The sequence below is a fragment of the Gymnogyps californianus genome, chromosome 2 (assembly GCF_018139145.2).
Source record: "Gymnogyps californianus isolate 813 chromosome 2, ASM1813914v2, whole genome shotgun sequence".
Taxonomy (NCBI): domain Eukaryota; kingdom Metazoa; phylum Chordata; class Aves; order Accipitriformes; family Cathartidae; genus Gymnogyps; species Gymnogyps californianus.
The window spans coordinates 144616879-144643231 of NC_059472.1; the positions used below are offsets into that span (position 1 = coordinate 144616879).

General features: G+C 37.7%; 1 protein-coding gene across 1 annotated transcript in view; it reads right to left on the reverse strand.

Annotated features, from left to right (window-relative positions):
- Window positions 1-26353, reverse strand: part of ITGA8 (integrin subunit alpha 8) — a 119090-nt gene that overhangs the window by 90928 nt on the left and 1809 nt on the right. Inside the window, exons 3-11 of the mRNA XM_050891991.1 lie at window positions 15351-15451; window positions 12532-12655; window positions 10157-10218; window positions 9085-9130; window positions 7963-8088; window positions 6781-6825; window positions 3718-3761; window positions 2674-2730; window positions 2434-2486 (exon numbers count right to left, since the gene is read on the reverse strand). Of these exons, the coding sequence (XP_050747948.1) occupies window positions 2434-2486; window positions 2674-2730; window positions 3718-3761; window positions 6781-6825; window positions 7963-8088; window positions 9085-9130; window positions 10157-10218; window positions 12532-12655; window positions 15351-15451 (658 nt within the window). The remainder of the gene's footprint in view (window positions 1-2433; window positions 2487-2673; window positions 2731-3717; window positions 3762-6780; window positions 6826-7962; window positions 8089-9084; window positions 9131-10156; window positions 10219-12531; window positions 12656-15350; window positions 15452-26353) is intronic.

Here is a 26353-nt window from a genome sequence, read left to right on the forward strand (position 1 = left end):
TAAGTACCTATGTGATTAGAATTACGCATTTTTGTTGGTGAAGGAGGATATTCCAATTGGCTTTTAAATTGTAGGAGTTTATATTTACAAAATTGGAGTTCTAAGCCAAATTCAGGTTGATGTGATCCCTTTTAAAAGGTCATAAGAGCAAACAAAAAGCAAAAGCCCCTGGACAGTAATATTAAACCATAAAGTGTAGTTCAGTTTGCCGTGGTACTTTGAACTGGTTCATTAGATTTATTTCATTACTGCAGGTAATAAGATGTTGCAGTTAACATAAATTATATATTTATTTTTGTTCCAGCACAGAAAGGTAACCAGCCAGTATTGCTTCCCTTCTGACAAAAAAAAAAAAATCTTTAAAAAGCACAAGCTGACCACCTGCTGAGACTGTATGCAGTTTCTTTATATCCTGCAGAGTAATAAAAAGCAGGAGTATGGGAATTGTCAAGAGGTCAAAGTATAACTATGGGATGCTTTGATATAGGCCAAATAAAAGACCAGTAAACAGTTTATTCCACTATTTTTATTGGACTGTTTCAGTCTAAATTGAAAGTGTTCTCTTTTTTCCTCTTTACTAGGAATGTAGTCTGTAAGTTGATGGCAAAGCTTGATTTGTTAAGTTTCATTGTGGATTTCTCATTATTAGCAGTGGGCAACTAAACAGTACTTCAAACAATATCCTCAGTTTCCCTTGTCTGCCTACAATACTGATGTGGTGCAGATAAAACTGCAAGAGTCATCCTGGAACACCTGCAGAACTGCTGGAGCAGAAGGTCTACAGAGCTTTTTTCCTAGGATGAGCCTAATCTTTGAGCCATGTCTTCAGTCTTATTACAGCAAAGCATCATTCCTATTAATCTTTTCAGCATATAACTTAATCAAGTTGCTCGTACTGATAAGGCCATCACTACCTCCTTTATCCTTAGCTGCACAAAAAACCCAAGTGAATTTGAAGTGGTCATTTTTCTTTTGCCCTTTTTTTTTCTCTCTCTCTGTTTTACTCTCCCTTTCAGATAAATATTTCTACCAACTATATGTGCAAACCAGCAAAGAGACTACATATCTAATCAGACATGTTTATCAAGTAGAGCTTTTTGTGTTTTGTTTTCTGTGGGATGTTTGGATCTCAGAGAGAGTCATTAGATTTCTTTTAAGATATAGACTGGGAGACCACACAGGCCTCAACAGCAGTTTGATTATATTATTGACATAAACTGTGGTCTTAGAGGTACACAGAAAATCTGAGACCTGCCAAGTAACCCTATGGTTCACAGGAAATAACCTGCACAGGAAATAGTTTGGTTCAGTGAGAAGTTAAATAGCAAGTTCCCCAAAAGTCTAATGAATGTCTATTGTAACTTAGATTAATGTTTCTCCACCCTTTCACATTAGTGATGCATTATGGTAGGACTAAATTAATCCTGACTCTGTATATCATAAAAATAGGAATTTTCAAAAGCTATGGTACTATGACAAAATTTGACCTCAGAAACTTGGAAAGATTTGAGTACTATGAAGCCACCACAGAAACTGTTGAAGGATTTTTTTTTTTTTGGAACTGCAATAACATTTTATCACCTCGTTACTTTTCTCTTTTCTTGTATCCCTCACTCTTTAAAGGGTCACTAGTCACTGATGGGAAGCAATGATTTAGCCCAGAAAAATTATTTAATGCACTATGTTTAAGCACCTAATAAGAAATAATCACAAGAAAAGAATATGAGATAGACACATCTGAGACATTTTGCAATAGGGAAGAGTATGCCACAGCTCTAAATATAATCCTGGCTCACCTTTGTGTAGATTTCCAAGGCTCTGAGCATCAGGGATCTTTATCTCCTTGCTAGAAAGCTAGCATCAACAGTAATTTACTAAAGACCTGACCTTCTAAAATATTTAATCAGACTTTACATAAGTTCAAAATTAGCAAGCGTTTTGTTCAACACTGTCTGAAATCCCCAAGTGTCTTAGGCAGGACCCTGGGAGCTGAGCAGCATTCTCCCTCAGACAAGCACAATGCCTGTCATAACAACTACAGGCCATAGATAGTTTTTGGTCCTCTGGATGATGAAAATGGACGGCCAACCAGCAGGTGCTGGAATGAGGAGCTGATGATATTGGAAAGCTTTTAAAATTGAGAAGTGAAGCTATGAATGGTCCACACGTGAGAAGACTTACCTGCTTCCCACTCTGCCACACTGCTTTGAATAAATATTCAGGAAGAGAAACTCACCCAAACTAGGCCTGCAAATACTTGTGCCACTATGATTGCACAAAGATAAGCCTAGATGAACAATTAAAATTAGAAAAGCAGAGAAGCCAAGAGAAGCATTTTGAGGTATGAAGCACCTGAAAACCTATGTTTATTAATAAATATCAGGCATTGCTTCTATGAATGTTCAGGGGAGCTGAATATATTTGGTAACCTACCCATCATTGTTAACATCAGATACTGCAACAGTGTACCCAAAATAAGACGCCATCTGGAAATAAAAAACAATAGATAGGCTTTCATATCAGATATCAATTTAAAAAAATTTTTTACTGATAATCCTCTTTGTTTCTATGGTCATTAATTCTAAAAAATATTTTATATATTCTTGAAACTATGTTAATGAAGATATATCCTCTAGAGATATAATATTTCATCACGTAGTTGCTTGACATTACCTGTTCACCAGTGAAGTTCTGGATAAAGGTCAAGTCTGAAGAATTAATAATTGAGACCTGGTAACAGAAAAATATGGAAAGTTTCAAGCACATATGGAGATGCTACAGCATAACATCACTGCAAACCAATTTGACACACTGAAGGATGGCCCAAGTGGCCAAGAAAAAACAACAATTCTTTTGTTTCACCACAGTTTTCCTGTATGATCTTGAATAAATCACTAAGATTTTAGGAATCTCAGGTCCCCCATGAATAAAATGGGGAAAAGACTATTTTCCTTCCTCACTGGACATTGTGAACAGCAGGAAATCACAGACTATCAGCTAATCAGTGACATTAGTATGCATGAAAACATGAACTTAAAACATAAAGAAATATATACATACATACATACATATATATACACACACACACATACACACCTTTCCTCTGAAAAATGGTATGAATAAGTTCCAGAGACACAAGGAGTTTTGGGTCCACAAAACTAGAGAACGTGTGGCTGGGATCTCTGTTTCCCAATCAGGTTAGTTCTGAAACTTTTTTTTTTCCTATGAGGTAAAAGATGTATGCACACACATATATTGTTTTCTCCCTTCACTTCTAACTGCATATCATGACTCTCTGCATCTGGTATTCAGTGTATATACTTAGAGCACTGAAAATAAACACTGGGTATGAATAATCTGAACTTGGACTTCTCTCCACTGTGGACACAGCACTGCACATTAAATATGCTAACCTTTGGGTAAGCTTAGGTCTAATAACACTCAGCAGGTATAGGGATACTAGTCATACACAAAGCATGCTTGTAATTGGCTACTGAAAACAAACTTCAGAAAGGACTAAGTGCTTAATATTCAAAGCCCAAACCAGTAAGGCATTTCAATCCAGCCAGGTAAGCCTGAGGGTGAAAGTCAGTGGCAGTTTTCTCTCATTAGAAAGTTTAGGATCAAGAAGACAGAAAACAATGTAGACTTTAATCTTCCAAATTGTCTAACTGCATTCTTACTATAAAAAGGATAAAATGTGGGTCCAGTACATACATAACCAAAGTTCTGTGCTCCCCTTGGGACTCCAGCAACCAACTCTGAAAAGAGAAATGATCAGCAGTGAACTGGTTATGCTATCTGAGGGGTGCATGCAACATGCATCCCATGCCACTTAAATTCTTCCTTAACATATAACCCTTAGGATTTTGGTTTGTTATCTGTATCAGAAACATCTGCAAATTACTTCAAGACATTAATTCATAAGATTTTAACATTCATTCAGTGCATCTAGTTGCCTGAACTACTACATCTTAACTGTTGAATACACTCATCCAGAAATCTCTTTCTGCCTAGCATTACTTAGCATAGCACAGTATAATAAAGCTCTTAGTACAACTGAGCTTGTTACCTGACAGCTGTGGATTGATGGAACCAGAATTAGCTGTGGCATCACATACTAGAGTACAGAAGCTAAACACAACTGTCCTTACAAATACCCCTTTTCTTTCTGGCTGCACAACAGTTTGTCTTATCTGTTATTTGGCTTAATGCCATGAAAGCGTTTGACAAATTCTGCATAGGCTATCTAAAAGCATTACAAGGAAATTTTTGTGAGTGGCTTTGGGGGAATCCATTGAACAAGAACATGAAACATTGGACCTAGCTGCCTTCTAGGATGTAATTCCGCTCAATGGTGAAATCTTAAACAACTAGTGGAAAAAATGGAAAAAAAAAAGAAGAGCAAAGTCACAGCCTGCAGTCTTACTGTCTAAATCTTCCCTCATTAGGATATCCACATCAGAAGACAGCAGCAGGAACTTCAAATACCAGAGCAGGTCAGACACCTGCTTGTATTGACCCAGCATTCCTCTGTTCCTCTCTGGGTTTATATACTCCCCCGTGGTTGAATGTGTTTGGTCAAGTGGAGATGGAAGGATTGAACACAGGACGATTCCCAGGTCAGCCAACAATGCATTTCTTTGTGCCAATCATCCATATGACTTACTGATTCAAGAGCCATCCATTATAAAAACGTGAGCATGCATTAAAAAAACCCCAACTATATAGGTGGCTACAGCCTTCCATTACCAGGGACACATCTTTTTTTCCACATTATAGCATTCAGCTCAAAATTATTATTTTTTTTTTTTAACCCATAGTGGCACAGGACAGGAAACTAATTTTACAGGGATTAAGCAGCAGCAGTTCTGGGGAGCTAGGTTCATTTCTAGAAATGTACTATGTCTCTATTGGCTTTGTGAGTCTGGACCATGGAGCTATTCACCCTCTCAAGAAAGCTACCCCTTAAGCAATACTTTCTAACAGACTGTCAGCCTTATACAGGAAACACAGCTCTTAAGGTATGAAACACCAGGGATCACAGATATTTTCAGCTAACTATATGTTTTGAAATCCTGTACAATTTCAGAACACCTGAAAATAGCTAAATCATGGACAAATTTCTATTTGCAACTGATTATTTTTAACATACTCTACCAAACAGACAGCTGTGACAGGAGCTTTTCTTCTACACTGGATTCAACTTGCAGAGACACAGAAAAACTAGTGTTCAATTTCTAACACATCCGCAAAACTTACTTTACAACTTAAAAATCAGACAATGTTCAGCTTATTTTTAGTTCTCCTGCCACAGCACTTTGTGCTATGAGTTCAGCGAAGTTTAAGTCTTGTTGGTATTTAGTTAAAGCCTCAGCGGTGTTCCAGGAACTACTGCTCCTAAACCTAGCCCCTGCAGGATGGATTGCTCTGACTTTGTCCTTAGAGAATTACAGAACTGTGTTACTGGAGCTGCCACCTTCCAGGTCAATTTTCCCTGGCCATGTGAAACTAATAAATATCCTGTGTCACCTTTTGCCAGAGGGAACAACTTGAACCTCAGTGTTTGAGCTGAATTCTAAGTTATATAATGACATTGTGCACATTTAAAAAAATATTTATCCTATAATTTCGGTCAAAACGTGTTCCTCAGTGCACATTGCTCCACTTTATCAAATCATGAATGTAGAGTCCTAGTACGTGGTGTTTTACAGGTCATGACACATTTCAGGCGAAGGTTTCACAGTGATGATGTTTTTAAGCAATGCTATTAAGTCTGTGAGATGTCTGGTTCTTTGTGGATGACAGTTGCTGTCTAAATGCAAATTATTCTAAATATGTCCTGTATCAAACTTACTTGATCCAAGAATCTTTACAAAGTCTTAGGCATGATTCTATATTCAGACATTTATATTCATGTGCATGCAGCTTCTCCTAATTCAAGGGATTCATTGAACCCTGCATCCTCCTGTAGAATGGTTTCTCTCCCTCTAAGACCAGGTTTTACTGAAAGGAATTAAATTCTTCTGTCTCCTGCTGTTAAATATAAGGCTCGGGGTAGGAGCAAGAGCACAGGGAACTTGTTCTTACTGCATTATGCCTGCGCAGGAAAACACAATGTATGAAAAGGGTCAGATAAGGAACTGCCCCAGGCACGCCATCCTTAAGGCACATGAACTGGATCTAGGGAAACTTGTATAAAGCCAAGAGCTGCTTTCACCAACAAGAGCTAGCATGCTAGTGTAGACACGTCTTTGTCCAGAAGCAGCTGAATGTTGTCTCCTAACCTGGGCTGTGATGTTTATGTGGCAGTCAGAAGTGTGCTCTCAGCACACACAGACATTTCCAAGCCACGTTGCATCTGGCCAGCCAGATGCTGAGGTCCAGCAGTCTCTATGCAGGTGAGCAACTTGAGTATGGACCAAAAGACTGTACAGGACTGCATTGTTGGCTCCACTTGTTACTACTGGTCACCAAACTGGCTAAATTAAGTGAGCCTGGATGGCTCCACCTATCATGTTGTCACAGCTCTAACTGCTGAACAGGTGCATGGGCACGATACCATAACAACAGATTCAGACTTTTGGGTTACTTGAATTCTGCTCTGTTATGCTATACATTCTAAGGAAATATTTGCCTCTGAGAATGTTTGGTACAGATAGCTTAAGTCTCACCAGTGTTTCCAATGTATAAAAGGTATGTTCCTGCGTAGAGACTCCAAATGAGGAATTTAATAGGTGCACAGCCATATGGTTTCCATTCAAGTATACAGCTTCTTACCTTGTTCAGAATCCCCAGTAAATTCCCCAGCAGCCACTGAATATCCTGTTATAAGATAAATTACAAGCAAAACACTTGATAAACCACTTCTTTCAAAAAATATGCAAGGACAATCAGATTTGGCTGTTCATCTGATCATCAGAATGCAAATTTTCTAACATTAGTATACTAAAACTATGTGGAAAAAAGGAAAATTGTTTATTACATTATTATGACTAAATTAAATGTAGGTCTGAATGTATAATAAATGTATCCCTTTTCTCCAAAAATGAGCTTCTAAATAATTAATACTTAATAATTTATCTGAAAAAACAGCAGGTACTATGGTGGTTTGCCCTAACAGCTATTGACATAATTTAGGTCCTCATTAATGTACTATAATGTTTGAGTATCCTGTTTTAGCTGTATATGGAAGACAGATTTCCAAAGATGCAGCTAAGTACCTCCTGGAGCTTTAGTAAATCTGTGAGATAATTGCTATTGATGGAATAAAGACTTTTGGATTGTATCAGGGACTGTAATTTCAAATCTATGGGTAGAGATGAAAGGATGCATCTTTGCCTTCAAATTCCACTGCATCTTTTCTATAATTATGTGAAGAAAAACCTGTTTTACATGCAGAGACACATGAATATCATGCAAATTCTTAAGAGATCAGTACTAATAAAAGGTACTTAAAGAGCCTTTTTTCTATTTATACATAATATCTTCAAACTGACTTTTGTTACTGCTTACTTCAATTGTACCTTTTAAATATCAGTGAGAATAAATTGGGTGTTTGTGCAGTACTGTACAAAATACTGTAGAACTGAATTTTCTTTTATCTATTAAAAATTGAAATAGTCTTTCATTCCTTTAAACTCAGTCCATCATCTTGGAATGAAAAAAGATACAAATGGGAAAATTTTGCATTTCTGCTTAATTATTTCAGATCAAATAATAAGAACCCTAATGAGCCATTTAAGATCTCAATCTTCAAACCCTGTTGCTGTGCATAATTTTAAGAATGTTCATAATCCCATTGACGTAACTAGCAAACTACTGATTTGCAGTTGTGCTTAAGGCAAAACATGTTTAAATTCTCTCACAATTGGGACATTAGTAATTTAGGGCTTGTTTTCACATTTATATAAGACCCATATTTTTAGAACATATTGCTAACTGACATAGAGCTTAGCTTACCCAAGTAATTGTCGTCATATGAGGGTGGTGCCACTCCTGTTTGCTTCTCTCGTGCCAGTTTCCTCAGAATATCCTTGAAGGAATAATTTGCAATGATATCCGCAATACTTGCAGTGATTACCTGACCTGGATTCAAACAACTTCATAAATGAAAGGGACATAAAGGAGAACCAGTTTCTACAAAATAGGGCTAGCAGAACATCAGAACAGAGCTGAAGGGATAATATAGCACAGATGCAGAGTAGACATCTTCTCTCAATCTTTCTCCATTATTACCCTGAAAGTCTCGAGTACACATAAATCAATTAAACAAGGCATTGAGACTCTATCGAACCATCACAAAAACACCTCCAGACCCATTTCAAGGTGCTGATTCAAACTGAAGTCAAGCATTTTCAGGCTCAGCTACCTTTTGATGCTGTACGGTACAAATGTATTCGACCAATGGAAGCAATTTCTCAATGGAGAATTCAAAGCTATGAATTCCCTACCGTAATAATCAACTAGATCTTCCTCCTCTAATAGCAATGCAAAAACACACATCAATGAGGCTGACAACAGGCAAGTTGGTAGGCATAGTCTGGGAATCAGCTATATCATATACGTCAAAACAGGTTAAAGCAAATATACCCTTTTAACCCTTTACAAAAACCACTTCAGGTTTTATCTACATTAGAAACTACATCTTGGAAACTACAGTGATGCCACAAATGAACTAAAAATATATGCAGATAGCAATAAAAGGTTGTGTTCAGAAACAAATAGTGACAAAAACTTTGAAAATATTACATTTGCTTTACAAATATTAGCTATTTTTTAAATTGCAGTATTTCTAGGGAAAAAGCCAGCTTATTAATTAAATGACAAATGTGCTAAAATGCCAACATAAAAATAGTTATTTCTATTTGTTTCACTTCCTATACAACCTACCTTCTGAATTTTCCTTGGCTTATTTTTATGCTCAGTTGCTTGTTAAGCAATTCTTCTGATTTATATTTGTTGAAAATAAGACCAAAGACTGGTTATCTTAAACTGAGAAAACAATGGAAATCTAGAACGACATTTTCCACAATACTTTCTGCTTCACTTCTTAGATCAAGTTAACCAGCCAGATGAACATACCTTGCCAATAAAAACTACCAGGCCCGCCTACTATCAGGTCTCCATTCTATAAAAAGCAGAATTGAATAAAATTACACAACAAAAGAACACAACAAAATTAAGCATGCATGGGAAAAACAATTGAAATGACCAAAAGAATATCAGAATCATGATAAAGGAGAATAGCCCTATTCAAGGAAAGGATGTAGGTGCATGGATGTGCAGGAAAATCTACAGTTAATCATAATAAAATTAAGATCATCCTATGCATCTTCACTTGAATGAAAGCCATAATTTTTTTAGCACTAACACAGCATTCTAAAAATTGCTGATTATTTGTAACAAAACAAAGTCAGCATAAAAGCGGGTCTTCACATTCAATGAAGCGACAGTAATGCTTTATAGAGAAATATACTTTTGTCTACCCTACAATGAGGTCTTTACTCCTCAGCTATTAATAATATGAATAATAATGTAGCTGCAGAACACTGAAAACAATGGCAATAATCAAAGTTATGTGAGGTCCTGGTGCCGTAATAATGGCACAGATAATAACAATAGTTGCAAAGTTTATTCTTTGGCCCACAATATTGTTTCTGGACCCTCCTGGCATATAAGAACAACTAGCCATTTCCCTTAAGCACTTTCACTTTCACCTCCACAAGAGAACAGTCTTACTCAATGACTAGTCTGCCTCCAAAAGCATCTTTATACAAGCTATTTTAACTTTTAAAAACTAGCTGGTGCCTGCCCATTATTTCCTGAAAGTCAGGTCTCTGGAAAGCATTGTAAGTGGGACACACTGAGATAGAAGCACATACAAATTTTCACCTAATTATCTATTAAGATAGACTGAGTAGGGTCAGATCGGAGTGCTGCAAAGAGATAAACAGGTGCTGATTGCAGTATTTCTTTTATTAATGAAACCAGAAAGTTCAAAGCTTGCAAAGGAAGAAAGAACTTGCAATAACTTCACGAAATTTTCCGTATGCAACTGCATGGGGATAAACTCTTGATCACTGAGACAGTGCTTGGACACTGGGGATATATCAGAATTACATTTGGTCAAAGTATTTCAGAAGCAGAATCTCACCTTGTAAAAATCTAAGCTGAAACCTGCTTGACAAAAGCCTTGTCCTTCGGGATCTGCATTGCCTGCAATTATGAAGGCAGAAGCATTTTATTGATTTCACAGTGCATGTGGAAGACAGCTTACACACCCCTGGAGCTGTAAGGCTGTAAATGCAAAACTACCAAAATACATGAAAAGATGTGAATTCTTTTTTAGAAGAGGCAGAGCAAATCAAGGCCTTCTACAGGACCCTGAACATGCAGCCCCCTTGTGAAGATTTTGAAAAATAGTACCAGTTACTTGGGACTTTCTCCTCTTACTGCCAAGGAAGGACCCTTGCAACAACTACCAGGGATTCAGTTTGAATTTGGCTGGAGATACAAAAGTAAACAACTTAACAAGAAATCCTAGAATGGTCACCACAGTCTGCTCTGCCGTAAACACAAAAATAAGTGTTTACTAAGGCATTCTCAAAAAACATTGACATAGTGGATGGGTCAGCATGGGTCAATGTTCAGACAACACCCTGGTTATCTGTACCATGGCAAGGGAAAGGGGCACATGTCCTTCACAAGGGCCAGCCCTTTAATTGATACACATTTGCTCAATGAGGACTGAAGTGTAATATAATTTTGGATGCATATTTGTACGTGGAAAAGCATCCTTCCTGCTTCTTTCTATTTTTATTTCTAGTCTCCAAATCCTTATATAATTGTACAAAGTGTGTTGGCATGCGTTTTAGGGCTTTCCTATGAGCGCTGGAGTGATGGAAGTCTGCAGGATTGGGAAACTGAGAGCAGGAACGGCCACTTGAACTTTCTTTTCAAATGGCATAAGCCTTTGGCAAAGCCCCAGTGAGACATCAGAAGTACATGAAGCACATCTTATGGTCACCATTTCTTACAGATTCAGCTTCTTTCTGTACCTGTCCATCCAGGGACAAGGATTAGGCTTTAAAAGAAAGACTTGGCAGCACAACTCAGTTTAGAGCTATACTACAATGTGAGAAAAGGAAAGCCACAGAGTAACACAGAATGTACATACAAATATCTCACGTTGCTGTAGGTGTGCAGATTTTCTGGTAGACCATGAAAAGCATTATTGGGCTACATTATCACACATCTGTCAGATGTCAGGAAAATCCAGCTACATGATATAATGCTGTCTCTAGATATTCACAGGAAAGAGACCTTTTAATTATGTGAAGTGTCTACTTTTTCGGTAAAATATCTTTTAGTTTCTTGGCAAAATAATCCATGAGAAACTCAAGGGCAGGAGCACAGTTTGCAGTAGAGGAACAGTTAAACGGTGTGTTTTGAAATTAGCCCATGTGCATGTGGCAAGAATGCTAGCTGCAATAGCAGGGTCTCTGTACAAGGGGTATCGTGACAAGGAACTACATTCTGACTTCTCGTGTTATTGGCTAGCACATACAACTTGAAACAGCTACCCATCTCAGCTAAACTGAACAACATCATAGCTTTGCTGTGAGGGTTTCCCCTGGAAGGGATAGGTAAGCCCATCATATTTGCTATCTTACACACATTACCTTTAGAAAAGTAACAGATGATAGAACTGTTTTATCTGATTATCTGATCTGTGAGTGCAGAAACTGCTGTACACCCAGTCCAGTCCAAAGGTCAGTAAAGTCACTGGATACTTGATATTGATTTTAATAATTTGGAGCACTGAGGTAATGAGAGTATTAATAATCATCATAAATAATTAGACATAGAATGCTGAACAGGATGAACAACTGATTTAATCTAATGTGAGGCATTTTATGCAGACTTCTAGGTAACTGAACTTGGTTCTAAATATACGTGCACTGTTTTTCCCTATTCCCCAGGAAGTAAGGCCCAAAGATTGCTACCACATCCTCAGAACAGCACAGAGAAGAGTGTGGAACAGCAGTGCTAATGCGCATGGCCTTCTTCCATGCTGGAAGTCCTTTGTAAATGAGCTATTGTGGGTGATATTGGCATGAATGGTGATATAGGCTTGTGTGTTCCTGTGCAGGGTCTTGTCTTCAGATGGTGATCCTGTGATGAGAGATTTATACTCAGCATAAGCATGAGTAATTGGTTTAAAATGCTGTCTGGTTCTTATCTAGATCTGTTTGCTACATTTTAAAGCCATTTAAATTGAACCAATTATATCTCATCACTATAACTGTATAAGCTTCATTTACTGAATTTCTCCTCTTTCAATTATACAATAAAGCACCCAATTGCAGGCATATAATTTAATGTCAATTTTTCTTTAAACCCTCATCCAATCCAATAATGTCATAGAGTAATCTTCATTCAACCAAGACTGTGTGAAGACTGAAAGGATGAAAACATTGAGTGCAACATCAATGCCTCCAACACAAGACTGTTCCTATTAATACTTACTGTTGCGACAAGGTGAATATTCTGCATAGGCACTGAAGTTCTGAATTGCTACATAGCAGGTGCCAACAGGGTCCTTCTCGGGGCTATCTTTAAGGGTTCTCCAATGATATAAGGGAGCACAAGCCTATCAAAATAGAAATGATGTCACACGTACCTTTCACACACTCATGCATCTGGCAAATGTCATTTTTAACGGTGTACAAGGATTCTCTCTGGTATTGCATCAATCACATAGCAATGATCATAACATATTGACAGAAGAAAATGCAGGACCATTGCTTCTTATAATTTCATTATAACCTGAAAGCATAGTCTGATCTTTCACTTATAGCCCTTAGCAGGTGAAGTCTGTCAGGGACTACAACTCACATTTAAGCATATGTTACAAATACCCTCTAAGCCTGCTTCACAAGTCATATGTTTGCTCTATTACTGCTCACTGCACAAGACTTGATCCCATAGTTTAAGATGTAGATCACATACTTATGGCTGAAGACATTCCTACTTCTGTCCTGATATGTCTTAAGATAACGGCCATTGCAGTCGAACTGCTATGATTCTACTCAGCAGAAGGAGATTTGTCAGGGTGTTGTGTCATATTGTCTATCACAATCATCAGATTGTCTGCCTTCTTATAAATCCTTGGTTCAAATCTTTGGAGAGATGATACAGCTATAATGCATTCAACAGTCTCTCAGTGAACAGGTTTTTGCTAAATAAATTTTGGCTGGTGAACTAATATTTAATCTTCTGTGTTACAGTAGTGGTGTTACAAACATGACAGTGTAAGGATAAAAGATATAAAAGTTGTGTAGAGAGAGATTATCTTTTTTGTAAGCAATTCAGATAATTGGAAAAATAGAAAAGATAAGCTGTCAGGTATGCAAGTAATTCTTCAGGAGTTCCTGTGCCCTAAAACTTTTCAGTTGGCTGAGGGGGACAAGATACTACCTCTCCCTACAGCCTTGCCTCTGTAAGATAGAAACAAATCCTCCATTCATGTCCTACCTTGTCTTACCTTTCCAATCAGAATCCTGTCTACCTCTGGCAAGGCATTGTTATTATTCACATTACTGTATAAGCCTTAGTTCTGCAATCAGTTCCAGCTGAATGAACCACTGTGCTACTCAGAGGTCACCATAAAAGTCACAGCTTCTGGAACAATGGTTTAAGGACCAAGGACTCTTAATGTGCTCCTGCCTAGAAGACTTTACAGATTAAAACATATCAGAGAGCAAAACCAGAGTGCAGCAAAGAGGAATATGTGTCCTGTGAGGGTGATTTTAGGTACATTTGATATCGAGCAAAATGGATTGAAACAAGAATTATATATAGTCATAAACGTTAACCCAATACAGTTCACTATCACATTTGTCGTTTAAAAAAAAGTTTCTGACAGCTTGATTACATTTTCTTTTTCTCTCAGTCTACAAAGCTTAAAAGATGAAGTTTTCTAGCTTCACTGTTCAAGTTTTTGCCTGAAAAGTGTTGACTATATCTCTGTTTCAGAAAACCTGAGAAGAGTTATCAGAAGCAAAATAAAGTTTGGTCAGTACAGACACAGCACATCAGTCAGTGATGAGGTTTTCTGCTCATTTGATTAAGATTCAGCAAATGGTGGTAAAGAACAATTCTGTTTCAGTTTGTGAACTGTTGTTTAGAAGAGTACGTAAAATGAAAAATTTTCAGCTATTTTTAGAATTTTTACATTGACAATTCAGAAAAATGACATAATACTTATTCTTACAAATACTTTCATTGTGTAATTAACTTTTAAATAGAAAGTGCATGTACCAAAGAGTGGTACATGAAAGCACTGAATAGGAAGTTTGAGAGTTGTGATAACACTGACACAAGTGACAGAGAACTAACAGTATACGCTAGCTCTGTAACAGAATAGGGCGATGTTTTATTCATTACCTGTTTCATGTCAAAATCCTTCTCTAGGTTAACCACAAGGCATACTATTTAAGGGAAAGCATTTCCTTTAGATAGTTCTTCCATTATGACTACTTCTTAAGTAATAATTGGAAGTTTTAAGCAAATCCCAAGACACAAATTATTGCTTTGCAATTGTAAAAACCGATAAAACTAATGACCAAACTAATTATTCTTATCACAATTATTTCAGTGACATTTTCAATGTAAATCTTAGTGCATAAATTGTAAATATAAAACGTCTGTGTATAAGCATCATCACCACTACTTTACTAAGCAATAAAAGTACTTGCCCCCTGCTGGGGTCATCTATCAATACAGGTAAAATGTTCAGTGAAACTGGAAAACAGACATTGCACTTTGACAGCAATCTTGATTTGGAGCTTTTTTATCATGACTTTTTTGCAGCTGTTATACCTTGAGTATGACATAGCCGTTCAAAACAATGTAAATGTGACAAAAGAGGTCAGTGGTTTCTCTTACTAATTGATCTTCATCACAGGTTCTTGGCTGCCATTATATTCTGCGTTTAACATTTCAAGTAAAGCTTCATAATACAAAACATTTTATAGCATATAGCTATCAGTTACTGTGTATCTCTAAAATATGTCCATTATCTGTTAAAAAAAAATCATCATTCACTTCTATAACAATATGGCATTCTGCTGTTTTCACATGGCAGCGGGATCATCTTCACTTGATCAGTTCAACCTGATTTTATAGACTGCTTTCATTTTCTGAGTTACATACATCATCTGTTTTATAATTCATGCACAATCATAGAGTTCTTTCCACAATCTACACATAGAGAGCTATTAAAGATATACATTTGAGAAAAATAAACATTATCTCCAAATGAATACCAAATGCATAAGACTTACCACAACTTTTTCTTTATGAGCTTTGACTGTTGCCCCAAACCACTGATTTGTCTTAAACTCAATAGGTTCCCTGGTGCCATTGACTTTAATTTTCCTGTTGTCTGACAAAGAAAAAACAGTATGTTGGCAGCTTATTTTAAAAAGTATTACCCTGTGAATTACAGATACAAGTGAACAGACTAATGGATATATTACATTGCATCCACTGTCATCGTCCTACTAGTTTAATAGGAAATGGACGTTCTAGTATCATTTAAGCTTTTCACTGGTCAGTGGAAAACAGCTTAAATTCACATGTGAAAATTCAAAATAATTAAACTTCAGAAAAAAATACAAAGGACTGGAAGAAGAAACCCTGTGTTTCCCCCTGCCTAAAAAAAAGTTTACCTGGAATTTATGATGAAGAATGAACAAGAATCTACAAAAATAGGTGAAAAGCCCTAAAAAGTTTTACTCATATGTGGTAGAAACTTTCCATGTAAAAAGCATGTTCCATAATTAGTTTTTGTCAAACAAATGACATTTCTCAGCATGCTTATTCAAAGACCAACACTACAGAAAGCAAAGGACTTAGTTTTTAACAGAATTACATGTGTACACACTGTCACAAGAGACAGCTTCTTAATGTTGCTTTATATACACTCTTGCAGATGTCAGCATAAGAGAAGCCATCTGGGCAAAGACTCAGGCCAATTATAATGCATTTCAGGTTTTAATAAAAAGCAGACATTCCTTCCTTTCACCCTCAGTTCTCTGAAGTAAACTGATTTTCCATATGTTCATGAGCTATGCTCTTTCCTTACCAGTCATTCCTAATGAACTTCTCAATTTATACACAAGCAGGGCATTACTCCTTCCCCCTTGTATCTGCATTCCCTTATGTTTGTTTCTGGTTCCTATCAAGAGGGATTTCACAAGAATCAATCCTTTTTATTCACGCTAAGTGAAAATAAAACTATATACTGTCTACCTTGGAATGTAGAAAAAAATGTAATGTCAGATTATATTCTATGGATTTACATACATTTTTTAAAAACTGAGGAAAAATGCAGCCAACACTTTAAAAAGCAAACACTTCCTGGGATATGCCCAACAGGAATAGAGATACCTGAATGCTTTTCTAGGATGTTGGATCACCAGTTACTTCAGCTTGTGGTAACCTCATAAATGTTACAGATATAAACCGAATTAGAAAGAAAAATGCATTATATTTGGAGAACAAGGGTACTCTATCTCTGTATTTTTTCTAATAAACATGATGGAAAGTTGAATGAGAATGAATCTGTGAAAGTCTGAAAGTCTCTGAGAAAACATCTTCCTTCATACAAATACTTGTTTCTGTGCTGTGCCAATTACAGGAGCTAGTATGGAAATCCATTCTTAGAGAGATAAGAGATAAATTTCAGGAATATTTAGATCTTTAAAATTCAGGAAGAATAATTTAAAATAATTCTAAAAATATTCATTTTAAAAATACATTTTATTTAAGTTAGGCCTAAAATTTAAGAGCATGGGAGACAGTGATGTTGACACACTCCATTGTAGGAGCTGCCAGCTTCAACCTAGTTGTTGGCAACACCACTTTTGATTATGTTTTCCAGTGAAGTCAGACCCTTTCAAACTTTAAAGGTTTCTTTTTTCTTTTTTTAATGCTCCAGCAGATCTGAACATGATCAATGTCCACAGATGAGGTCTTGATAGAAACAAAGCTTCTGAAGCTTGAAAACCAGCCATGGTCAGCTTACAGCAGCCAATGCTAGCCTGGCTCTGAGGATACTCACGACCAGTATTCTATCTTAAAAAGAGCTTACATTTGCAATCAAAACAGCATACTTGTCTACTGGCAAAGTATACTAAAATTTGAAAAGAAGTTAGTTTTTAAAACTAGGACAACCGCTTGAAGGATTTGTAAAAACCATAGCTGAATTTACCAGTAAATCTGCAAGAACTGTACAACCGCCCCCCCCGCCCCATTTAGTAGCATATGGTGTAGTATGAATCCTTCATCATGTGGCATGGGATTTTCATTATAAAATAATCAGTAAAATATCACAGACATGCAAATTAATAAATAGCTTTTTTCCCTAGATAAATCTCTTTTGACAGAAATTCTCTAATCACCTGTGTTCAGGATCCTTGCTGGAGTTATGGAGTCATATTCTCAGTTTCTGAGGTTGTGCCTTAAAATACAGTTTAGTCTTTTGTACATAACAACCAATCAGTATTTCAGATTGCTGTGAACCAGCTACTGCTTCCCCTGTAACTTTATCAAAGTGAAGCTACGTACACAACTAACTTGTCTGAATACACGTGGACTGTCATTACTGTGCCCTGATAGTATTCAATTAGACAACAAGGCTCTGAATGAAGCCACTGTAAACGTCCACTTCTGAGCTAGTCATCCACTTACAACTGAGGACATGATCTAGGGCACAGTTCTCCTCCTCCTAAAGCAAACATCTGAGAAGGTCAGAAGAACCATGGCCTAGAAGTACTTAATTTTTTTTTACCAACTGTAGATAGCCACAGATGACCAGCTTAGACTAGACTCAGATGAAAACTATTCATTTACTCAGGTAAATCCCAATCCAGTTTTTTTTAAAAGAAAAAAAAAAGTTGTTATTTGTGTCTTTGGTACATCCCTCAAAACTGTGTTATCTACACATTTCAAAAAATAACTTGTCTGTATCCTGACAACACTGTTATATGACAGGGAAATATCTCTCCTTGTGGTATTTATGGGGATCTGAGGTCCACAGGCTATGTCTATACTGTACCTTACCACAGGCTAAGCTGTATTTCTGTGAGCAGCAAAAACTTGGCTTGAATTCAGGTTGCATTCAAATGTCATCTTCTCTTCTGGAAGAGAATGCCTGGCCCCTTTTAGGAAGGAGTCCAGGCTATCTTGTATCACGATACATGACACTAGTGCAAGGATAGCTAGAATACAAGGCAGCAGCTGGGCTGGGCACACAACGCCTGAGCCTGTCCACAGAGCGGTCCAGGGAGTGCCTGAGTACCAGCTGGATTGCTTCAGAGCCAGCCCAGGAGCTGTTCCAGATGGTCAACAGTCTGGGTGACTCGCAAATTTGGCTTGAAACTCAGCCCTGGAGTCATTCTTAATTGTACTGCTTAAGACTATATTGCAGGCTAAGGCCCGAACAACCAGGAGCATGTAAAGAGCAGAGAGATGTGTAAGTATACATTTAGGTGCAAGGACATTCTTAAACTGCATTTCAGCTACCCCAAAGCATCTCATTTTCTATTGCAGGAGCCAAGACTCCTATATACTGGCACTGCCCCACAATCCAGCTTCAGAAGCAGCTCTGGAGATGGTGAAATAAGATTTTCAAAGTCAGGGTTCCTTCACACAGTCTTTTAGACTTGAGGTACCTAGGGGCTATCAAAGGGAAAAAGGCCCCTTAAATTGCCAAAGCAGTAGTTGGACAAGTAGAAAAATTTGAATCCACACAGTAAAATGCAAACCTATGTAAGAACAACAGTGCAGAGATTCATTTTTAGTAATTAAAGCCTGAACCTGCAGCAAGTATTAATGCAAATCCATCATTTGCACACATTAGACTAAATTCGGTACTTTCTACAGCGATTGGTCTCCTTTCAGTCACTGAGTCAGCACATTATGAACTGTTTAACAGGCACGAATCAAACATTACTCTTACAAATATTTCTTTGTTGTAGTAATCAGGATCTGTGTAAGAAACATGTATTTGCAAACACTGATAGTGGTTCATTGTGGTTCATTCAGCTCTTGAAAACTAGAAGTAAAAAATGCAGCATCTATTATAATTTGAAAATACTCAAATGAACAAAAGCAAATAAAAATATTTTAATCAAACTTAACATAGGAAAACAATGCTTCTAATCAAAGCAACAAATCCAGCTATGTAATACACCTGCAACTCTTTCAGGTAAGTTCTCACCCTTCAGGAACTTTGAAAAGTATTATCTTTACTTGCTCTGTGTGTGTTTCCCTGTATGTACTGGATAAATGCAGATGGCCATTAACCAGGCATTTACAGCAGGCTCAGTTACACTCTGCCCTCTAATCTGTACCTACTCAGACTACATCCAGGATGGCAAATCCCTTTCAAATACCTGTTTTGATATATGTGTGTGTGTGTGTATGCGTCTATGCACATCCATATGTATAAATAAGTATAGAGAATATAAAATGTAATATATATATTTCATATATTTATACATAATTGTATATACACAGAGTAGAGGTGAATAATCACCTCAACCTACCTATATTTATATAAAATGGGAATACAAACATACAAAAACAACAAACATTTATATTTATATAAAAATATATAGGTGAAGGAAAGTGACTATCCCCCTCACATGGGGACAATACCTGGAATGCTATGTACAGTTTTGAGACACCAGTACAAGACTTGCGGGTGTTTGGCCCGAAGAAGAGAAAGCAAAGGAGGATCTATTTGCACTTCATCCAGCACTCAATAGGTAGAGAGAAGAGAGAGCCCAACTCCCATTTGAGGTACACAGCAAAAGGAAAATAGGAAAAGACACAATGTTGTGGTTTAACCCCAGCCAGCAAGTAAGCACCATGCACCCGCTCACCCCTTCCCCCTCCCAGTGGGATGGGGAGGAGGATTGGGGGAAAAAAAAAGTAAAACTCGTGGGTTGAGATAAGAACGGTTTAATAATAAAATAAAATACTAACAACAATAATAATATAAATATAATAATAAAACTTGTAATGAAAAGGAATATAACAAAAAAAGAGAGAGAAATAAAACCCAGGAAAAGACAAATGATGCACAATGCAATTGCTCACCACCCGCTGACCGATGCCTGAGCAGCAATCTGTGCCTCCTGACCAACTCCCCCCTGTTTATATACTGGGCGTGACGTTCCATGGTATGGAATACCCCTTTGGCTAGTTCAGGTCAGCTGCCCTGGCTCTGCTCCCTCCCAGCTTCTCGCACACCTGCTTGCTGGCAGAGCATGGGAAACTGAAAAGTCCTTGGCTTAAGATAAGCGCTACTTAGCAACATCCAAGACATCAGCATGTTATCAACATTATTCTCACATTAAATCCAAAACACAGCACTGTACCAGCTATTAAGAAGAGAATTAACTCCATCCCAGCTGAAACCGGGACACACAAGTTACAGCAAGGGAATTTCTGATTAAATATAAAGAAAATACTCTTCACAGTGAGGGTGATTAAGCACTGGAACAGATTCCTCAGAGAGGCTGGGGCATCTCCATCCTTGAGTAGTTTCAGAACTTGGCTACACAAGGCTCTGAGCAACCTAATTTAACTTTGAAATCAGCCCTGCTGCATCATTAGGATCCTGCCTTACAGGAGGGAAGATGGAGGGGAGGGTTCATACTGGCATGCGTGGCACCATATTCTAAAAGTGAAGGAAGAGAGGGGATCTTGCCAACCCTTTTACCATGGCAGAGTGATTTTTTTTTTGGTATCACTACCATAAAAGATTCCAATCATACTATCCATTACTAAGCAAAGTTAAGTCAGTAACATTCACAGGGTCATTGATATTAGATCCTCAACAGAGAGATAGAATACAAATGCAAAGCTAAAGACTGTGATCTAGGGAACCAAGCCAAGCAATTGCCTTCAACATTAATGCTGGGGAAAAAAAGGACTCCATAGTGTTTAGAGACAGTAAGGACATGCAAAACCGTTGCATGATGAGAATAGTTGCTTCTATTTTTAGATTTATCTGATGCTGCAACTTCTATTTAATTTCTGGTTTTTATTGTGCCTTAGATGCTATTCATATGAGTTATTTTAATTTAATAGATCGTATCTAGAGACCTTTATTTGGACTTTCATTCCATGAATCAAGAAAAAAAGAATCATCAAATCCAATAGGATTTTTTCCCTAAGTACAATCTGATCAAAAACAAATTAAGACCTCAGGGCTTGAACTAACATAGCTAAGGGTATTTTTTCCCTTCTTTAGATAAGGCTGAGACTTATAAAAGAAACCCATGAGGGTCTATTATAAATCAGAATGCTACAAGTGAACCATGAGGCTCTAGATAAGGTCTTACTGGCACAGTGGACTGAAATGTGTCAACATTTAAAAGTACAACAAAGTTCTCCCTCAGCACTTTCTCTTGAGATGCAAATTCTGTTTTATAACAGGATTCTAAGCTTTCCCTAGAATCTTATCATCTCTACAGCTAATGATTTTTTCATGTAACTAAACCTCTCGAGTGCCACAATACATCCTTTCCTTATACAGTACCTGGCTTCTGTTACAATCAGCTCAACTGCTGGCCAGGTTAGCTCATGTTTTTTATCAACTGCATGCTTGGCCAGAACTGATCTACATCCCCCTCCCCTGTTCCTCTTCAGAGGCTGTTCAAATTTTCTCCAGCTAGTTTAGAAAAATATAACCTATTTTACTAAAACTGGTAAAGTTAACTGATAGCAAAGACAACTCCCCAGTGAGCTCTGGAAACTTAGGGGAAGTGGTATCTAAAATTCTGCCTTTAGGAGCTAATTTAAAACATAAGAACTTGTTGCAGTCTGTTAAGTATTACAATTAAAAGTGACCATTATAATGAGTTTCTGAAATATGAACTATTAGCTTTTTACCAGATTTCAAATGCAATAGTGCACTTCAGGGGGCATTTAAGTTTGCTTCTGGCTGCAAGATGCTTTGAGTGGTTCAGAAGTTCCCCAGTTAATCAAGTGGGGAGAAAGTTTTCTTCATATTGCTCTCCTGCTACCTCTCCTGGCAGCTGAACGGAAGAGCACCCAGCTTAAACACAAGGACTTGGTAATTCTACCTCAATGCTAAAGCAGAAATAGTCATTGTAAACCTCATTTCATAATGGAGAAACTGAAAAGGAGAAGTTAGTTTTGTGTAGGTAAGAGAGGAAAGACAGATCACAGCTCTTTAATATAATGCCAACGCTTGTTCCCCTGTCCTCTCATTGAGTTTCAAAGAGTATCACAGCCATACACTGCAATGCAACAGGACAGCTTTACAGAGCAGGGAAACAAGGGAGAAGAGTTTCTGCCCTTCAGTCCATATCTCCTGGAGTAAGGGGATACTAAAAGCCCTTCCATTATACTTTATCTCAGTTCCCTGCTGCAATGGAGCAGGTTAAAGCACCAGTTGTGCTCTCAGGGGCAGTGCTTTCAGCTTCTTCCCAGAGTCTTGGCCCCAGCGCCTAGATTCAGGGAGCTTTAAAGAACTGCAAACATGAGACTGCAGGGTCAGTGCTGTATCGACAGCAGGAAACACAGGGAGTTTCTGCTAAAGCCCCTTCTTGGCTGGAGGCCGTATCACTGGCCAACCCATATGGGAATGTCTGGTTACATGACTTGCATATGGATGGGTTGGCCCAAATCCTACAGCATGTCAACATTTCATTTTCCTTCCCTCCTCTGCCCCCCTGTCCCTTGCCAGGAACAATCTATTTCATCAGTAGGATTAATTATTGATGTTGGTTTGCAAGTACATCACCTTGTTGCTTTGGAAATCTCTGGATTAGCTACTCTGAAGAACAGAGATAGGTGACCTGAGAGATTAGTTACAATCTGGGAGAAGTGCCGGTAGAACAATTTCAGTTAGGTGGTATGACTTTTTGGAATGGGCCGCAGATACTCCTGCACCTCTACTAACTCTAACTAGGCCATCTTCTCAGCAGAGCAGTTTAGCCCACACACATTTCCACATTAACACAAGTTATGCAGCGGCTCATAGCACTCAGACCAGTTTGAGCATCCTAACATATGCAGAGTACCACAGAGATGATTTCAGGAGTAGTCTTGTTTTTGAGTATCGGTGCTAGTAGTAAGGAACCCAGTCTGTGTTTGACAGCTAGAACATGGCACTCAGAAGTAATGACACATTTTTAAAGGTGTTTTCATATCTTTCACTGGGAATTGAGCGAATACTGAGTGTTCCTGTTGGGTATACATTAGTAACCAATGCAATGTCTACTCCCTCATGTGATCTTAGTTTCTGAGAAAAAAGGAGCAAAAGAGCTTCACAAACCATAAGGACTTGTTTTTTGTTGTTTAAAGCTTAGGTGAGACAAAAAATAGAGTTTAGTCCCAAGGGTCACAGCCTGTGTGGTGGCAGGGAGGTTAGCTGCACCTTGCCAGTGACTCTGAGTGCAACCCTTGCAGTGTCAAATCTCTGATCCACTGGGGAACATCGCAGTTGTCTTACACCAATGTCAGGATGTCAGGTCCAGTTAGGCTTAGCATTTGTATTCTCCCTTCAGGACTCTATGGCATGCAGGATATGGAATAACTTTGTTTAAATTAAAACTTCAGTTATTTTAAAAATAGAAAGATATTATTCACAGAGAAAAACAAAACTCTTCAACTAAACAGCCCCTACAGAACCAAAGACCATCCTATCTCAGTGCCTACCATCATAATATTAACCTAAGGAAGACTAAGTTTTTCACTAAGGCATCTATCACTTACTTGGTTCCCTCAAATCACTTTCTGGACAAGTGCCCCCTCTATCTAAGGCAATATATACTTTACAAACTCAACACATTCCTTTTTTCTTCCTTCCCTTCCCTGACTCATGAGCATGTTCTTGTTCATCATTGCCTCTTAACAAGCCTTAAATGCTTGTGGAGAGATTTTTTCCTTTTTAGTTTGTTATACTTTACAGCCCCATAACGAAGCATATCTATCTATTCATTCAGTAAACATCTCAGTATCTGTAAAATACAGGATAACTATAAATTAGTACAAAACAACTCCACACCTGTAACAACATGATATTCGAAAATGTCCAGAATCTTGACTGAAGCCATCACAGAATACTAGTCAATGTCCTCACTGTTTTCATCCAGTAGGACCGAGATATTAACAGTGTTAATACAAATAAAGCATTTGCAAATGAAGGAACTCTTCTTGAAATTATATCTACCATTCTTGTGGAAACAGTGAAATAATCTGTACAGTTACATATGAGTCTCACCAATTAGATGTCCACTTACACATTTATTTTTGGCAGTAAAAGTCCAAATAACATCCAAGTGCATTGTATGTTCCTTCCTCACTGGCAGAACATAACTTGCATTGAATGCAACATACCTGAGCTTCATTTGTGTACCCAGCCCTCAGAAATGGAAGATATGAGCCCTCATGCTTGTAAGTAATTTAAGCCAGTGGTTTTCAACCACTTGGGTTTGTTGATCTCTTGAATTTTTATGTTATAGTGGAAATTTCACAGTTTGTGTGACCTGCAGCAATTTCACATATCTAACTTGGGATATAGTATATGTGAATCTGCTTTTCTTTTACAAATTCTTTAGAATTTAGAAGTCTTCCACTGAACTGTCGTGGCTGCAAAATACTGATTTAGTAAATTCTTTATCTATTTGTTGGGTCACACTGCCTTTTAAGTATTACATCATACTCTCCCTTTCTTTCTAGTTCCACTCAATTTTACTTCTGATCTGAATTAAAAATGCTCTGAATTATTCAGCAGTTTTGTTTCTTTTATTGTGCTTAGTGAATCTAACTGAAAGAGCTGATATTATTTGGTTAGAGTCAAGAAAAAAGTACTTAAAAAAGGAAGCTTTGTATAAAAATGCACTAAAATGAAATCTTCCAGCTCTGAAGCAGCCTCTGTAGTTTTTCTGTTTTGTTTCAGAAAACATTCCCAAAGCTTTCCAAAACTTTTCAAAATCTCCTATGATGCATGAAGTATTAATCTTTAAAATCAAAGCTGCTAGAGCTGAATTTCCAGTCTTCTAACAATTACTGGGTGTTTTTGTTTTAGGAGAAAGGATAATCTTGTGGTTAAGGAACTGGAGGAAGAAGAAAAAATCCTGAGTCAGTTACCAGTATCATCACCAATTTCCTGTATGATCTTTGACAACCCAGACTGACTTTTTTCTGTTTATCCGAATAAATATAAAAATTGGAATATAAATATAAAATGGGAATAGCAGCATTTCTGAGTGATGTTGTAAGGAGAAGGCATAGTGAGTACAAGGTGCCTGTACAAGAAAGAGCCATAAACTGAAAATACCCCTCATATTTACTAAGGACTATTTAAATCCTACTAGGCATACAGTGGCCAAAGGCTTCAAAAGGAACTGTGTGTAACAGACTATTTGAAATAGTATCATCTAGGCTAGAGCTCATGTGGACTGCTCTGTTTGGGGGAATAGTGGAAAAGATGGAAAACTCGCTCCTGTAAGTAGCGTATTTTGGAGAGAAAAAACTGACATGAAGTATACATCCATACTTCAGCAAAAAGAGTCATCTAAGGCATATTGGAGATGGCCTTTATGTTGCTGGCAATGAAGAATGGGTGCTCATACAAGCTATGCAAACCTTCCCGGGGTCGCTGTCTATGAGGGCAGCTGGCCATTGCTGAATTGTGCGAAACGACGCCTTTGCTGCCCTTGGTACCGGAACTAGACAGCTAACGATAACACTGCTAAACCTGCCTATACTGCAGTCCCTCCTCAAAGCACAGTGCATTTATATCTACACAACAGGCTCTCTCTGGCTTAACTTCAGCTGTCTACAAGTCAGGCATCTATCCAGAGGACACAAACAACTGCCTCAGGTAGACTGAATGAACCACACTTTGGAGATTCCAAGCTGAATAGCTGCGTGACACAGTCCAAAGCCTTGCTGATATACTTAGTCATCAGCCTGTGTTTGTGTTTTTATTCAAAACATAGTATCTGCAAAAGGACATCTCTGCCAAGAGTATGGAGTTGTCCTGAGTCTCTTTAGTCAACTTTTCTGGAGCTTCCCACAGGAAAGCCAGATGTCCTTCTAGGTTTCATCACTAGGTTTTCATTCATTTTTCAAAACACCCCTTTAAAATGTGATGGAATTCTCATTTGGTCTGTAAGTTTTCTATTCAAACCTGAAATTAATTTGTATAGCTAATATATTCCACTTCTGTTACATGAACTATCTAATCATAAGATGGAAATACAGAAATATTTCCTAAACTGGTTTTACTTTAAAC